Source organism: Babylonia areolata, chromosome 5 (assembly GCF_041734735.1).
Source record: "Babylonia areolata isolate BAREFJ2019XMU chromosome 5, ASM4173473v1, whole genome shotgun sequence".
In the NCBI taxonomy this organism is placed as follows: Eukaryota; Metazoa; Mollusca; class Gastropoda; order Neogastropoda; family Buccinidae; genus Babylonia; species Babylonia areolata.
Window position 1 is genome coordinate 28,799,951 of NC_134880.1, and position 18,042 is coordinate 28,817,992.

General features: G+C 44.3%; 1 protein-coding gene across 2 annotated transcripts in view; it reads left to right on the forward strand.

Moving 5' to 3' along the window:
• LOC143282014 (zinc finger protein basonuclin-2-like) overlaps nucleotides 1–18,042 on the forward strand; it is a 105,937-nt gene that overhangs the window by 10,725 nt on the left and 77,170 nt on the right. Inside the window, exon 2 of one of the 2 annotated variants that reach the window (XM_076587432.1) lies at nucleotides 8,571–8,673. In XM_076587432.1, the coding sequence (XP_076443547.1) occupies nucleotides 8,571–8,673 (103 nt within the window). Of the gene's footprint in view, nucleotides 1–7,843; nucleotides 8,674–18,042 lie in introns of those variants that run through there. The other variant, XM_076587431.1, reaches the window with a different exon arrangement.

Genomic DNA, 18,042 nt, shown 5'->3' on the forward strand with positions numbered 1-18,042 from the left:
TCTCCCCCCACCCCCCACCCCCCTATATCCCCCACCAACTAACCCATCAAACCCGCCACCACCACCCTCCCCCCCCTCTCTCTCTCTCCACCCATCCCTCCCTCTCCCTCTCTCTCCCCACCTCTCTCTCTCTCTCTGTCCTATCCCCCCCCCCTCTCTCTCTCTCTCTACATGCATCCATCACACACGCACACACACTCTCTGTCTCTCTCTCTCCACCCCTCTACCCCTAAACCCACCCTCCCCATCTGCACCATCCACCCCCCAACTGCCCAATCTTTCGCCCATCATCCCCGGACCACCACCAGACCCAGGTTAGTTGTGTGGTCTCCGGGACACGTGGCCGGAGTGTGTCTCCAGGCCTGGAAGAGAGAGTGTCAGTCAGTCAGCCCAGATTGCAGGCAGGACCCTCCCTCCCCCCCACTTCCCCCACAACCCCCATCCATCCATCTAATGGTGGCACCGGCACCGGCACCCGTACGTCGCTGCTTTTGTTGCCTGCCTGCCTGCTGGCTGTCCTGTACCGTCCGTCCGGCCTGCTGATCGAACGTGTGTGTGTGGGTGGGGGTGGGAGGGGAGGAGCGAGGGGGGGGGTGCGTGCGTGCGTGCGTGCGTGTGTGTGTGTGTGTGTCCATGTTTCTGAGTATCTGTGTGTCTGTGTGTGAGGGACCGGGGGATTGGGTGGGTGTCGCGTGTGGATGAGTGAGGTGGGTGGGTGAGTGGGTGTCGGGTGTGTGTGTGTGTGTGTGTGTGTGTGTGTGTGTGTGTGTGTGTGTGAGGTGGGTGGGTGGGTATTGGAGGAAGGGAAGATGAGGAGAAATACTTTGCAGGAGGGGGGAGGGGAGAGGGAGAGGAGGGATGTGGAAAGAGGGAGGAAGGAGAAAGAGTGGGAGAGACAGACAGACAGAGATATAGACAGAGACAGACGGGGACAGAAAAACAGAGACAAAGACAGACAGATGCGGACAGACAGGCACACAATGACAGAGACACACAGGACACTGACACACACACAGAGAGTCAAGCGAGGGAGGTGGGAGTGGGAGTCGGGGGGGGGGGGGCGGATGGTAGGCAAACAGACAAAGAGAATGAGATTCAAACAGACAAAGAGTTAGGACCCAGAGACAGACAGAATGACAGAGACAAAGAAAGCCAAAGAGAGGAAGGGGGTTAGGACACAGAGACAGACAGACAGACAGAAGGACAGAGAGACAAACACAGCCAGAGAGAGGAAGGGGGTTAGGACACAGAGACAAACAGACAGAGAGAGGAAGGGAGTTAGGACAGAGAGACAGAAGGACAGAGAGACAAAGAAAGCCAGAGAGAGGAGGGGGTTAGGACACAGAGACAGAAGGACAGAGAGACAAAGAAAGCTAGAGAGAGGAGGGGGTTAGGACAGAGAGACAGAAGGACAGAGAGACAAAGAAAGCTAGAGAGAGGAGGGGGGTTAGGATACAGAGACAGACAGATAGCCGAGAGAGACAGAGACGGAGAGCCAGGCCGTGCGGTGACACAGGAACGATAACCAGCCTGGTGCCAATGACAATGGACCACAGTTGTTGACTGCCCGGTCCCTAACGACAGAATTGGCGGCAGTTTGTGGCCATTTTGCAGCGGAGGAAAGCGACATTCCCGCTTGTCGATCGTCCGCGTTTTGTTTTTGTTTTTTGTTGTTGTTTTGTTTTTTTGGGGTTTTTTGGGGGTGTTTGTTTGTTGTTTTTTTGTTTGTTTGTTTGTTTTGTTTTGTTTTTTGTTTTTGTTTTTGTTGTTTTCAGAACTTGGACGATTTTGGCTGTTTTCTTATCAGTGTTGGATTCTTAATGACATGGTGAAGGTTATTCCGGTTGTGTTTATGGTCTTTTGTATTTTTGTTTTGGATTTATTTATTCATCTATTTATTTATCTGCTCATTTATTTCTTTGCTTGTTTCTTTATCTACCTATTCATTTATTTATTTATCAGGATTACGACTATGCTTGTTATTATCATTCTTCTTCTTCTTCTTCTTCTTCTTATTATTATTATTATTATTATTATTATTATTATGATCATTATTACTGTTGTTGTTGCTTTTGTTGTTGTTGACGATGATGATGATGATGGTGTGACCACTACCACTACCAACATCATTATCACACTTGTTATTTTCGTTCACTTGCGTGTAAGTCAACAGAAACGAACGTTGTACATGCATGGTCTGACCCTCTTGTTTCAACCGAACAAGGCACCGCCAGCGATCGAAATAAAACATCAACGGCGGGAAATCCTTCTTGTCCAGACACTGAGAAGCCAGATAAAGGCGGCAACAGCGCAAAGTGAATAAACGTTATTTGTTATGTGTGGCGGAAAATCCAGGCAGTTGACAAGCCAGCGCGACTGATTAACTCAACTATTGACGCGAGAGAGACGCCTTCCTTTTCTTGTGCAAAGCGACGCGGCTTTGGCCATTGTCGCCGAGAGGGAGTGATTATTCCGCCGGTACTAAACCACCGGCAAAACGCCGCTGATCGCTGTGCTTGTGAGAGGAGGGGGGTACAGACGGATACGCCGGAGTGTTGACAATGTAGGAGAAGTCTGTCCCGTTCACAGATAACCACGGCCCGCCTTGTCGTGTGGCCAACCACGTTTGGCTTTTGTCGATTCGCCCAATAATTACCTTGTCACTTGTGCTAAAAGGAAACGCTGGACTTGGTGACGGCGTATGGTGAGGATTAGTGTCAGTTGTTGGGAAAACATCATAAATTCTTGCCGGGAATGCGTCGCAGTCCGCAGCTCGACGATTCCATGTATACCGATTAAAAAAACAACAACAAAAAACCAGGGAAGTGTGGGAATTTTTTTGTTGTTTTGTTTTTCGTCTGGTATAATGGTACATTTTTGTATACTGTACATAACAAATAACATTCACTGACATGTGAGCAAGAGAAACATAGACGGAAAGAGAAATAAGAATGGACACAGAAACATACAGCACAGGAGAGACAGACACAGACAGAGAGGGAGACAGAGAGCAAATGTCGTGCAAATGTCGTGCAACTGTCGTGCAAATGACTATAATTGAAGGATGTGGTGTAAGCCTGAACAACAAGATGGGTGGATCACTGTGTTGGAAGGCGATGAGGCCAAACAAACCGCGGTGGAATGACCAATACAATACAAAAGGGCAGCTAAAAAATGACATTGATGTGCAGGGATGAAGTACACATATCATACTAATGATGAAGAGATGTACGACATATGTAATACTAATATCACTAATATTAATAATAATGTAGAAATGAACAGACGAATGACAAAGATAATGATAATCATAACGTAATATGAAGAAAAGAATGTCATTTATCATAATTAGCACACATAAGTGCAGAGATGAGCGGGGTAGATCATCATTATGGTGAAGAAGTGAACAGACTGAATGATAAAGATTATAATAATGATGACGCAGAAGTGAAGAGGTGAACGACACAGGACATAATAAATTATTATAGCACAGAAGTGAGTGAAACGATAAACACAGAGATGATACTTATGGCTTAGAAGCGAAGATAATTATGAACCACACATATTATAACCAAGTCGCAAAAGTGAAGAGATTCAGAAGACAAAGATGACTGCGAGTCGAACAGTATAGATAGACGTCATTTTGGTGGACAGTACAGAGAATGACGTATGAATAGGTTGTCGTCGATGCGGGCTGCAGGAATGATTGACGTCAGGAGGTGTGATTGATGTCAAAGGAAAACGTAGACATGCACATGCATAAAGGGATAATACATAAAGGGATAATACATAAAGGGATAATACAAAAGAATGAACATTGTACACATACTGTTGCGCGTGATCGACTTGTAAGTAGCCAGCCAGCCAACCAGCAGGCAAAAAGAAACAGCACATCTAACAAACGGACAAACAGCACAGCGAAACGCCGCAACCAACCCAGCAGGGATGATGAATATTCATATAAACAGATTATTATCTCGAGCAGGTATTGTGGGACCTTTGATAAAAGGTAATTTTCCCTACTGCAGGAAAAAGGGGGGTGGGTAACGGGGGGGCGTGGAACTGGTGATAGAGAGAGACAGAGGCAAAAAGAGGGAGACTGAAAGAGAGATTCAGATGGTTTGATGTGCTTCGGCCATAGGTATACATACACATCAGGGAAGGGGGCGACGGATGGGGGAAGAGGGAGTGGGTAATCCAACAGTTCATTTACAAACAGTGTAGTCACTTTACATTTACAAACAGTGTAGTCACTTTACTTTGAACACAGTATGTACGTTCTCAAATTCTTTTAATAATTTTGCTTATTGGTTAAGTATGGGGTCATTTTCCAGACGACCGAAAGATAGAGAGAGACAGAGACAGAAAGGTGATAGAGAGACAGAGAGAGGGAGCCTGAGAGAGAGAGAGGGGGGGGGGGAGAGACTGAAAGAGAGACAGAGACAGAAAATTACAGAGAGAGAAATAAAGAAACAGAGGATTTGTGCAAAGGAGAGGATCCAGCGGCCGGAAGGGGAGGCAAGTGAACGGAGGAATGAGGAAGGGGACAGAATTATCGTGCACTGTAAGCTTGATTCTCTCTTTCCATTTTGTGATTCAAACTACACATTCTCCTCTTCTCATCTCTCCTCTCCTATCCTTGTCACCCTCCCTTCTCTGCTCTTTCTTGCTGAGTGCTGGACAAGAAGATACACTTCTGACGGACATGAAATGGCCACCACCCACCCTCTCTCTCTCTCTCTCTCTCTCTCATTTACCCGCTATCTCTTCTCTTCTCCTTTCTGACACTGTGTTTCTCCCTGTCTGTCTGCCCCTGTCTATGTTGCTGAATGTCTGTCTGTCTCTCTTTCTCACTCTCTCTCTTTCTCTCTCTCAGTTCAATGCAGGGTTAAATTAAATTTAAAAAAACAAACAATCAAACCATTATATAGATCTGTTGTGACATAACCGCTTCAATATGATCACACGCCTTCCGATTCTACATCAGTCCACTTCCCTTTCTCTTCTCTTTCACAGTCACTCAGGGACAGTTAAGGAGAAGTGAGTAGTGAGACAGAGAGGGGGGGGAGGGCGGGAGAGGGGGAGGGGAAAAGGGAGCGGATGGACTGAGAGTGGTGCGGAGGAAGAAAGAGACAGACATGAAGAGAGAAGCAGAGACACAATTGGAGACGGAGACAAACAGAATGAGAGAGACAGTCACAGAAAGTGAAACAGAGAGAGGGTGGGGGAGAGTGGAGCAGATGGATGGATGGAGAGGGGGGCAGAAAAAAAGAGACAGACATAAAGAGACAAGCAGAAGCACAAATTGAGAACGGACAAACAGACACAGAGAGACAAAGGCGCACACTGGGAGAGAGAGAGAGAGAGAGAGAGAGAGAGAGAGAGAGAGAGAGAGAGAGAGAGAGAAGCCCAGGCCCTATGAATGAACCGATCCGTTGTGAAGTACAGATCGGTGATGCTTGTATTGTGAATGGATGGCCGTGGATGTGGTGTAGTGGGAAGGACCGAGAAGAGGGGAGGAGGTGAGGGGTGGTATATAGAAGCAGCTGTGTTGGGAGGGGGTGGAGGAAGGGGGGCTTGGGGGGTGGGGGTGGGGGGGGGGCAATATAGAGACAGTAAGAGAGAAGGAGGGGGTCGGTAAAGACAGAGAGTGGTGGTTTGGTGGAGGGATGAACGTTCACCACACAGGAAGGAGAAAGTGAGAGAGGAGGTGGAGGAGGGAGGAGGGGTAATGGCAGTGGTGGTGGATGCCGGGGATCTCTGTGATCCAGGTAAGAAAGGCCAAGTCTGGAACCGGCGGGATCTCCGCCCTATTATAACAAACAGGGTGGCAGAGGCAGGCAGGCAGGCAGGTGGAAGGACGGAACGAATCAGAGGAGACAGACAGACCCATGATCCGCCACAGTGGAGCCATGCATGCAGGCTTGTGCCTCTGTGGCCTTGGGGAACTGCAAGGTGTGTGGTGATTATGGAGGGTGGGACGTTCACCGCTCTTGTCTTCAGAGCAGCACAGAAGAATTTCTTCAGAAGGACGAATACGAGGAGGAAGAAGAAGGAAAAGAGAAGATGATGAAGACAGAGACAACGACGACGACGACAACGAAGAAGAATATGATGATGATGATGATGATGATGATGGCGAAGAAGAAGAAGAAGCAAAACGAACATCACAAAATGAAAGAAATAGAAACAGGTAGAATTTTTTTTTAAAAGAAAGAACATAGAAGAGAAGAGAATAGGAAACAATAGTGAGCCACTGTTCACAGGTAAAAAAGAACTTGCCTTGGTTTCTCCCATCTCTCTCTCTCTCTCTCTCTCTCTCTCTCTCTCTCTCAATATATAAATATATATATATAGATAGATAGATAGATAATTTTATATTTACAATTACATCACAAGGACACAAAAATGTAAGGAAATGACTTTAGTGATTAAGCAAATCGATAATAAATCAGGTAGCACAGAGAGAGTCAGAGACAGACAGGCAGGCAGACAGACAGGCCGAGAAACAGACCGACACAGGAAGAAGGAAGACAAGATACCCGATGATCATCAATCGCTGTCAATCAGGACATCGCCATAGTACGGTGGCTCCTCCACCAGTGATCGTTCCTCTCTTCGCTGGCTGGATAAGGAAGAAAACAATAGAGACAGAGATTAGGACAGCAAGGCGTGTGGTTCGCATGTGTGAGAGAGAAAGTGGGGGCGGAGGGGGGAGGAAGGGAGAGAAGACAAAGGGAAATAGAGAGAGAGAGAGAGGCGCGAAACATGTTCGTCAGTCCTACCACGACTACTACCACACCGACTGGCTCGCTCATTCTCATCCTCATCCTCATTCTGTTTGCCACTGCGTGCTTGCTGTCTGTATGCCTTGACCAACCAAGCCCCTCAGCAGCAACGGCAGCAGCAGCAGCAAGCGACTCTTGCAAGCAAGCCGTGATGCCGCAATACACAAACTGCAGCCAGGGGTAAAAGGCAGTGAAAAATCTCCCATCCCACCCCCCATCCCCTCCAACTCACCCACTCCCCAAATTCACCCCCCGCCTCCCACCATCCTCCCCTACACCACACCCCCTCGCCTCCATCCCTACCCTTTCATAATGAGAGAAATGAAATTATGCGAGTGAGAGGGGCGGGCAGGATAGGGAGGAGTATAGGGGGGTGGGGTAGGAGGAATGAAGGGAGGGGGGAGGGAGAGAGGGATGCTGTCAGAAAGAGGGAAGGGAGGGTGTGTGGGGGATGGGGGATGAGAGCGGCGTGTAACAGTGGAATGCCGGAGCTGTCTTACGGCAGTCTTCCTGTGGCTAACATCGGTGCCAGCTGCTGTCACTCATCCCTCCTCCCCTCAACCATCCATCCTTTCTCCCGAGGACTTAACTTACTGCCTGTGCCGTCTCGCTACTTCCTTCTATTTCCGTTCCACGCGTGAATGAATGAAGGGTTTCTTCCCCCTTCCTGTTACAATTCCTCTTCATGCGTTTGGGATGGATGACTCGGCTACCTGAAAGAGTTGGAGGAGTTACCGGTCTTGGATAACAATCTTGTGCCTTTTGAAGACCAGCTCGATTCTGTCAATTGAAAACAACAACAACAAAAAGTGTTAGAAGTTGACGAACGTGAGTGGGCAATTTGATTGTTTAGGGAACTAACAAAAAAAAATGAAAAACGACGAAAAAACAAGAACAAAGGCAGTTTAATGCACTTATTTTTTCTTTTTCTTTTTAATTTTTTTTTTACAGATCTTTTATCTCTGTCGTTGCTGTAACAGTTTCTCCAGCTATCGAAAACTTGGTTTCAGTTATCCAAAATTGTTGTTGAAACAATGCTCATTTAAACTTTTTTTTCCCCTTCAAAACTGTCTTCACTTATGGGTTAAGAAAAATTCCCGGTAAAATGTGATGAGTGTCGCCGATTTATTGGGAAAACATGAGGTAACTTATCAACACTAAAAAAAAAAAAAAGAAAAAAAAAGAATGGCCACTATCAAAACGATGTAAAACTCTGTCGCTGTCAACACGGATTTCTACTACACCCATTTAGCATCATCTACAACGCAGACGAAAAGTGAAGTGCACAAGGGAGACAATTATGCGGTGACTAAGGGTCGCAGCAGACAGTGAGCAGACACAGAACAAGTGTATCACATTGCGTCAGCTACACAGCCCTGCAGGCGGCGATAGACAATGAAAAATGCAGTTGTTGCGTGACGACATTTCACTCACCAAGTCTGCGATTCTCCACAATCCAGTGAAGCTGAAAATCGACTTGGAATAACAGTAAAACTTTTCACTCCCCACAAAACATCCCATCACTAAAGACCGCTGTAATTCAAGACACACACAGAGAGAAAGAAAAACAAAATAATAAAAAAAAAAGAGGGAGAGAGAAAGACTGGAACCATGAACCTGTCTCTTTGTTGCTGCCCCCCTCCGCCCCCTCTCCCGCCCCCGTCCAGTTCCAAAGTACCAAGGAGTGTGGTCGGAGGGTCGATGGTCGGGGGGAGACCCCAGCCTTGGTCCCTGAAGGATTTGATCCGTCGGTTCACGGTGAGCCCCGCTTTGGTGTTTCAGGCCATCCGCTGTACCCAGCAGAGCTGCACGTGTGAGTGCTTCTCTCCAGGCAAAGTCTGCCTCCGCTACTGTGACTCCTGTAACCATGGCTGGGTCGCCCACGGTCAGTGCTATCTACTTACTACCTCTGTGTGTGTGTGTGTGTCGGTGTGTGTGTCGGTGTGTGTGTGCGTGTGCGTGTGTGTGTGTGTGAGTGTCGGTGTGTGTGTGTGTCGGTGTGTATCGGTGTGTGTTTACGATATTTGTTTGTTTGTACATTTGTATGTGTGTATGTGTCTGTTTCTGTACGTCCTTGTTGATACCGATGAATGTGTTTGCTTTTGTGTGTGTTCTTTTTACTCTGTGTGTGTGTGTGTGTGTGTGTGTGTGTGTGTGTGTGTGTGTGTGTGTGTGTGTGTGTGTGTGTGTGTGTGTGAGAGAGAGAAAGAGAGAGAGAGAGAGCGTTCGTTTCGTTACATCCTTGCAAATAACTATGGTGATGATGATGACGATATGATGATGATTCTTTCTCCACGCTCACTCACGCTCACTTATAACCCCTCGTCTCTTTATTTTGTTTTGGCTCGCACGAGTGAGTGTGTGTTTGTTCTTATTTGATTGTTGTTGTTGTTGTTGTTCCTGCTGATCGCTTTGTTTTGTTGTGTTGTTGTTTTAATCTTCACGTGTAGCGTGCGTTGCCTGCTCCGCCTGTTTATTGACTCCTGTGTGTTTTGACACGTGATCATTGGGTACCCGTTATGTTGTTGTATATGTTCACTCTGTCTCTGTGTATGGTTTGTTATGATGTGTTTGTGAGGATTGCTGTGCAGTGTTAGACTGGTAGCTCTCTCTGCTTTGTTAGGTGTGACTCGAAATCCGTCACTATGTGTCTTGTTACATAATGTGGTATATAATGATTATAGTGTATGTATGGGTCTCTCTCTCTCTCTCTCTCTCTCTCTCTCTCTCTCTCTCTCTCTGTGTGTGTGTGTGTGTGTGTGTGTGTGTGTGTGTGTGTGTGTGTGTGTGTGTTGTTACTCTGGGTTTCCGATATGCATGCGGACGAGGAGCACTGTGTCATGTAATATGTGTTGACTACATTTCTTGTGAGGCGTAATGTGTGCATTCGCCTGTCTGTTCCTTTGATTTCTGTAGTGGTATTTGAAGAGAGGGAGAGAGAGAGAGAGAGGGAGAGAGAGAGAGAGAGAGAGAGAGAGAATGAATGAATGAATGTTTTATTGCATTCAGGCCATAGGCATCATTGCACTGGGAAGCTGGGAAGGGGGACGTGCTGACAATAGCATTCTATTGGCAGCCTTAAGAGACAGAGAGAGGGTGTTTGTGTGTATGGGAGTTGTGTGTGTGTGTGTGTGTGTGTGTGTGCGTGCGTGCGTGCGCGCGCGCGCGTGTACGTGTGTATTTAGTGGATTGGGGTAAGGGAGAGGGAGAACAAGAACAAATGTTTTAATTGCGTATAGGCCTGTGACCCGTTGCAAACATAATATACATAAGTAAAGGAGAGGGAGAGAAAGAGAGAGGGGCAGAGATCGATAGCTTGTATCCAAGTGATTTCAGTTTGTATTCATATGGATATATAGATACAACAATATTCGAATGTTGTTGTTTTGTTTTGTTTTTTGTACCTGGACTGTACGCTCTAGCTTCCCGGGTTGAGGTGGGTCTGCCTCTGTCTGTCTCTATCTATCAGTTTCTCTCTCTCTCTCTCTCTCTCTCTCTCTCTCTCTCTCTCTCTCTCTCTCTCTCTCTCTCTCTCCTTCCCTCTCCATCCTCTCTGCCTACAATATGCCGGTCAAGTGATTGTTTTCATGTTTGATGTTTTCAATGATTGTTCAGTACACCCCCTGTCAGTGTCCTCCCGTTCCGCACCCTGACCTGATCACAGCGGTTAGCATCGCGTGACATAACAAGTAGTCACGGTACACGTCAAAGTCACAACAATATTGTTTTGTCTGCCTACTCGTGCGGTGGTGCGTCAGGGAGACGAGTGACACATAGGTCCTACGTTCGGGTTTTTCCTTTCAGTCACGTCAATTCATTTTTTTTTAAGGATTAATATATATCAATATTGAAAGAGATACAAACAGATATGCTGACATGATATGAACACACATGCACACGAGCGCACGAGCGCACAGACTCACATACAGGTGCGTGCGCGCGCGCGCGCGTGTGTGTGTGTTGTATCAATATATCTCTTGTTATATTTGTCAACATCTGCAATATTCATGCTTCTGTTCCATGGAGGCTCATCTAATAAACAAGAAATGTAAAATATAGTTAATAATTGAAACAAATAAACATATGAATAAATAAATAAATAAACAGTACGGCACTCCCTTGAGGTCAGTCCTCTGCCTACGCCGGACAGTGGATAAGGATCGCTACCAGAATCCTTTTGGTCAAAAATTCCCCTTTGTACTATCTCAAGATTCTTCAACGTTTCACGAAATCCTGTCCATCTTTTTGTCGACACCACACACAAAGTACTACTTCTTGTCCCATATCCCAACGATAAAGAATTTGAATACAAAAATAAAACTAACTTAAACTAAACCTGAAAAGAACCCTGAATGCTATTCCGATCTTGATCAACACCTATTTCAAATCTATTCGTCTTTGATCTTTGACCTATACTTCCTCAAAATCTGTGTTCCATTCTTTGCTTATTGCGCAACACTCGGTACACCAAAGACAAGTGAAAAAAAACAAACCAATCAGTGAAAGGCATCCTCTTTGTGGATGTGATAAATAAACAAGTTCCTACCCCTTCCACTTAAAGAATGTAACAAACTGCAGTCGGAGATATACCTCAAAGACACCGGAAGAGATAAAGCAGCACGGCAGAAAGACACAGGAATACACCTCAACACCTCAAGCATACTTTGTGATGTTCATGCTGTTGTTTCTGACAGGGAAACAAACACAACTAACGAAAACTTCTCTTTGGTATATAATTATCAAAAGTACGTTGCAGTGTCAGTCTTCGTGACTCCAGTGCACACTTAACCTCACGACATCAAGCACGGGACAAACAAGTCGCTAATCTTCCCCAAAACGCGGCTGTTCTGTCTTTCAAACCCCAACCCCCTCACCCCACCCCCCTACATAAATCGCGGCTGTACCATCATCATCTTATCAACCTCTCCACACACACCCTCACCCATCCCCAGACCTACCGTTCCTGACTGTCGTGTGAAGCAGGGTGGCTGAGGGTGGGGAGAGAAGGACCTGGCGGTGGGTGGGAGTGGGGGGAATGGTCGGCAGTCTTTCAGGTGGCAGTAAATCTGCTACAAGTCTGGCACCAGGCTCTGTTTTACGGGCACTGGAAGAGGAGGCAGAAGAAGTAGGAGACAAGAAGTAGAACTAAAGTGCAAGCAGTTATCGAAATACAGAAGAAACAGGCTTTAGAGTGTAAAGAAAGACTGAACAGGGAGGGTAAGAATAATCAGAGAAATAAGCACAACCAGTTGTTAAAATAAAAAAGAGAGAGAGAGAGAAGAAGTAGAAGAAGCTTTAAAAAGAAAACTTGAAAGAAAAAAAAACCGGAAGCAGAGAAGTAACGTTGAGATAGATATATCCACAAAAAGCAGGCATTGAGGAGAATGAATAGCAGAAGGCAGCCTTTAGAAAAGCACAGGCAAAGAAGAAAGCAAGGTTAAAAAACGATAACAACAAGAAGTGAAGAAACTAGGTGACCGTTAACGAAATATATATAAAGGAACAAAACTTTGAGGGCAGAGTGCAAAGTACAAACACTAATGAAAAAATAGAACAGACTTTGAGGGAGAAGAAGACATTGACGAGGAAGAGAACGGGCAGACAGTGAACAAAGTCACGTACAAGCACTATATATGTATATATATATATATATATATATATATATATATATATATATATATATATATATATAAGATAAGATAAGAAGATAAGAATAACTTTATTATCTTCAACTGGAGAAATTTGGTCAGGTGCATTATCACAACATAGACAAGTAAACAACATGGGGACCATAACTGTAAAAGCCAACAACAGCCCCTACAAATATTACGAAGATACAAATGTAAAAAATATCACATACATCCTTTCATACGTACATCCACACACTGCAGGTAATAACTAGTATTCTTGATGTAAAAACAGAAAGAATTAAGAAACATTATTTGAATATAATTATAAACATAGCCTACTATAGTGCACATTGATTATAATAGACAGATAAGATAAGAATAAAGATGAATTGCGGAAAACCACAACCAGATAATCAGCACACACCCGCACCGCACCCCAACCCCCCACCCCCACCAACCCACCCACCCCACACACGCGGATAACTTGATTAAACAAGAGTAATAAACATATGTTCTGAAATAAAAGCATTTCACATAATCGCTTTTAAAAACATTGCAATTGTATATATATATATATATATATATATATATATATATATATATATATATATATAATATATATATATATATATAATATACAAAGTCACGTACAAGCACTATATATATATATATATATATATATATATATATGTGTGTGTGTGTGTGTGTGTGTGTGTGTGTGTGATAGTCGTGTCCGACTATGACCATCAGAACAGCAGAGGAGGCAACTGCTGTTCCGACTATTTGGGCTAGAATTTGATTATAGTGGAGAGTGTCTTGCCCAAATACATCCCCACTCTCTCGGCCAAGAGGGTTTTAGGACAGTCGGCGTGGGGATGATTCCCAAAGGCCAACTAGCCCACAAGGCTGCAGCACTAAGAGCCAGTGCAATTTTGCCTCCTAGTTTGAGAGTCATAGTCCTTCACAAAAGACTGAGCTGTAAATGATTTTTCATTGACTGGAGAAACCATTGATAATACAGCTCTCACTTTGCTGTTGGCCCAAATGTAAACTTATGTCAGTCTGTGATATGAGCCGAGTGTTGGGCCTAACGTACAAGCACTGATGAACAGTCAGCAGACAAAGCAGAAGTGTGTAAGGGCAAGAACCGGTCGAGAGTCGGCCAGCGAAGTAACTCAAGCGATTATCAAAAATGAATTAATAGATAAAGGAACTGATAAAGAACAAATGATGAAAGAAAGTAGGCTTTGAAAAAAAAAATTATTAAAAAAATAGGGAAGAACAGATAACTAAATTCACGGATTTTAAAGAATGAAGGAAAGAAATAGGCTTTCAACAAAATAGGAAATTTGTTTAGAGAAAACGAACTGGGCGACAGTTTTCTAAATGCTTAAAGTTATGAAAAAAGGAAACAGGCATGTAGGAAATAGGTACAAGAAGATGATTCGGAAGAGAATTTACAAAAACAAAACAAAACAAAACGAAAAAAACAATAACAAACAAACAAACAAAATCCCCTTGAGGAAGAAGATCAAGAACCTTTGAAACCTGAAGTGCAAAAATGAAAATGAAAAGAAACAGGAAAGACCAAGAAGAAAGAATGAATATGAAGAGGAGGAAAAAATACGAGGAAGAGACAGGAGAAAGTACAATATCAAGAAGAGAACAGGGTTTAGAGAGGAGTGAAACAGCAGGAGATAAAGAACAGAGTTGAAAGTCAGAGGAGAAAGATGAGCAGGAATGGGAAGGCCAGAGACACACATGGTGTGAAGAAAGAAGTCAGAAAATAATATAAAGAGACAGTCGTACAATGAAAAATCCGGATAACAACAAGAACAACAACAAAAAGAGTGAGCAGAAGAAAGAAATTGAAAAAACGAAATAGATGCAAAGTCGTCATGATTGTTATCTATCAGGAAATATATTTACATGTTGTCGTGTAGAGTCAAGTCATGTTTATTATCTATCAAGAAATATATTTACAAATTGTCGTGTAGCTCACAATACAACAATAACATCAACAACAACAAAACTGTAAGCAATTAACAATGAAAAATGCATGAACAATTCTGCAGGGATGACAGCACAAAGACGCCAATGCAATTGTCATACCGCTCGTATTATTGACTTGGACGACCACCATGATGACGGAATTTTTTTTATTCGGTGAAACAGTTGGGGAAAAAAAGGTAAAGAAAAATTAATAATCAAGGAGCATGCAGAAGCTGGTAGTAGTGCACAACGGAGTAATTATATCCGATGATTTTACGATTTATCTCCACAAAACTAGTATTTTTGAATTTACTGGATCCCCCCCCCCCCCAAACCCCCAACCCCGGCCTACCCCTCCACCCCCCCCCTCTCTCTCCCTGTCCCTTCCCTTTCTCCCATCCCCCAACATTTTCACATTGTCCTCTCTCTCTCTCTCTCTCTCTCTCTCTCTCTGTCTATCTCTTCCCCCAACATAATATTTCCCCCCCCCCAAGCCCTCCCCCCCTCTCTCTCTCTCTCTCATTTTTATTTGTTTGCAATATCACGATGGACCATTTTTATTTCGCTCTCAGTCTACGTTCCGTGTCCGTCACAGTCTACAGTCAACACTACTCCCCCTCCGTCCCCCTCCCCACCGCCAACTTCCCTCTTCCCACTTCCCCTAAGCTCCTTCCCTCCGCACCCTTCCCACCTCGCGACCCCCCCCCCCACCCCACCCCCCATCACCCCGCCCCCCAAATCCTCACCCCCCATCCCACCCCCCAAAAAACAACCAACCAACCAAACAAAAACCGGCAGACAGACAACAGTTGCTGAAACGAAGGTAGCGGTGCCGCCACAGTGGCGTCACGAAGAGTCGGAAGAGTCACTCGCACCCGGCGCTTCAAAGGGCTGTTTGGTTGCGGTTCCTGCAGGCTTCTACCTGCCGCCAGGGTCAATGTAATCCCCACCTTGACGCTTCCAGAGCTGATCTGTCAGCACGGCAAGCTTTCGCTTTCTGCCGATGACGCTACTACTACGGCTGTTGGTGAAGAATTTGCCAGAAGCTTTTTTTTTTTTTTTTTTTTTTTTTTTTTAGTTCAGCAACTAAACGGTTGCCGGGTTGGGTGGGCAGTAGATAAAAAGAAAAAAAACAAGGAGAGTAAAAATGTTTGGTGATATATAGGTATACGTTGTTATGAGATTTGCACACTTTTTTATGGGGAGAATATTAAGTGTGGTACCGCCAGAAGCGATTTTAGTTTATGTTGCTTAAAGCTTTCTTCTTTTTTCTTCCTTTTTCCTTTTTTTTTCTTCTTTTTTTTTGGTAACAAAAAACTTTCGTTAATGTTTTGAATTGAAAAATGTTTGCATTTTTATCAAACACAACAAAACAAAAAGATCAGAGGGTCTTTCGTGCTATTTCAGTGGTGGAAACTGACCCGGCAAAGCGGTAGTCATCGGTTCAATGCGTTTCTGTTTCTTCTCTCTCCCTTTTTGTCTGTCTGTCTACGTGTGCATGTGAGCGTACGCGCCGTGCGCGCACTTACGTGTATGTATACATGCGTGTGCGTGCGTGCGTGCGTGTGTGCGTGTGTGTTTTGACTTATTGTTCAATTGTTTTGATTTCTTTCTCCTTTCTTTCTTGCTTACTTTCTTCCCCTATTTTCATTTTTCTTTATTTTTTCTTCTTCTTTTTGTTGCTGTTGTTTGTTTTTTTGTTTGTTTGTTTATTTTAGTTTTTCAATTGGTTGGTTGGATTGGTCAGTGTTTGTCGGTTGGTTTGTCTTTCTTGGGAAATGCTTCATTGCTGAAAGATCTGAATAATACTTTTTGCTGTATTTTTTTTTTTACTGCACACATGCGCGCGCGCGCGCGCACGCACACACACACACACACACACACACAAGTGCGCACGCATGAAATCCCCCTCCCCCCGCCACCCCCCCCCCCACACACACATACAAACAAAGTTGCAGAGAGAAGGAGAGAAGGAAATACAATCACATAGTTTGCTCTCTCCATCAGTTGTCAAAAAACAAACAAACACACACACACACACACACACACACACACACACACACACACACACACACACACACACACACACACACACACAAAGAACAACAACAACAACCGAAATCAAAACAACTTCCTTGAACAATGAAAAAAATATATACTGCTGATAAGAAAACTAGAAACAAATAAACAAAACAAAACTGTACAATTAGATATAATCCGAACGTGTGAAGGTATCATAATAGGCTACATAAAGATCTTGTCACTTCGTCACTATAATGTATAATTTATGTTGTTCTTTTGATATGATATGTAGGGAAATGTGTTTAGGACTAGCATTATTCAGTTGCATGAAAATACGAATAAACAGTTTTTATTGTTAAAGATATTAACAGGTAATAAATCAATGGATCAATAAGATAAAAAATAAAAAACACCAAGATATAACTATGTCAAACTAATACTAATAAAGGAAAAATAATGTTAATTAAAAAAAACAGATAACTATAAATGCCAACCGTCTACAGACCAAATCTATAAGAAAAGAAAAAAAAATATATATAAAAAGATAAGACAACCCAAAGATTGAATGATGCCTGCAAGTGGACCAGGAAAGATTTTTTTATTGGGTGGGCGAGGTGGGGGGATGCAGGGGGGCGGGAGGTTAGAGGGGCGTGGGGGTAGTGGGGTAATATGAACGGCAAGTAGACGCTTCGTTCACATTTTGCAGGTGCTTTGCACATCCTCTTCATCTCATATTTGTTCCTTTTTCAAGGTTCAGCCTCTTCAATTTTCCACCGCCCAATCCCCCCCCCTCCCCCTCCCCCTCCCTCGCTCTCTTTCTCCGTGCCTCCATTCCAATCTCCGCCCTTTCATTCCTTCTTCGTCTCCTGCAATTCCCCCCTACCCCCATCCCCCTTCCCCACTCCCTCCTCGATCTTCCTGTACTGCTTCCTCCTCTTCCTCCTCCTTCCTCCTCCTCCTTCCCCTCTTCCTCTAGTTCCGTCGTCTCTTTAGCACCTTTGCTGGGTGCCAGTGATTGAGTGCAGAGGCGTACCTTTCGGCGCTGGCTAAATTGCCTGCTTCTGCCTGAATTTTCAAAAACTGGGAGCGAAAGATTTCAGCGCTTTTGTCTTCTGCACCCCGCCACCCCTCGACTAGCTGGCTGCGTCACGGTGCCGCGTGATGGAGTGACTCCCCGCTCAAATTTTGATACCCGTCATCGAGGATGTAAATATAATCACCACCGCCACCGCCACCACCAACCCCTTCCCACCCCTCTCCCCCTCCTCCTACCTATCAGTTTTTAATTAATACCAACTGAAACGAATACGGTGAGTAGTAATCATGGACCAGACTGGTTTTGTGTTTGTTTATTTGTTTTTAAATCATGTTACCTATGCCAGGATGTTAGAATGTCACCCTTTTTATACCTCAGCCTGACGCGAATTTTCTTATCAAGAGTTCCTGAGATATAATCACACACACACACACACACACACACACACACACACACATATATATATATATATAATATGATAGAGTCATAAAGAAACAGTGGATCCGTCCGTCAATGTCGAAAATGATTCACAGCTGGAGACTCAAAACCTGAGCCCGTGGGTTGTCAATATTTA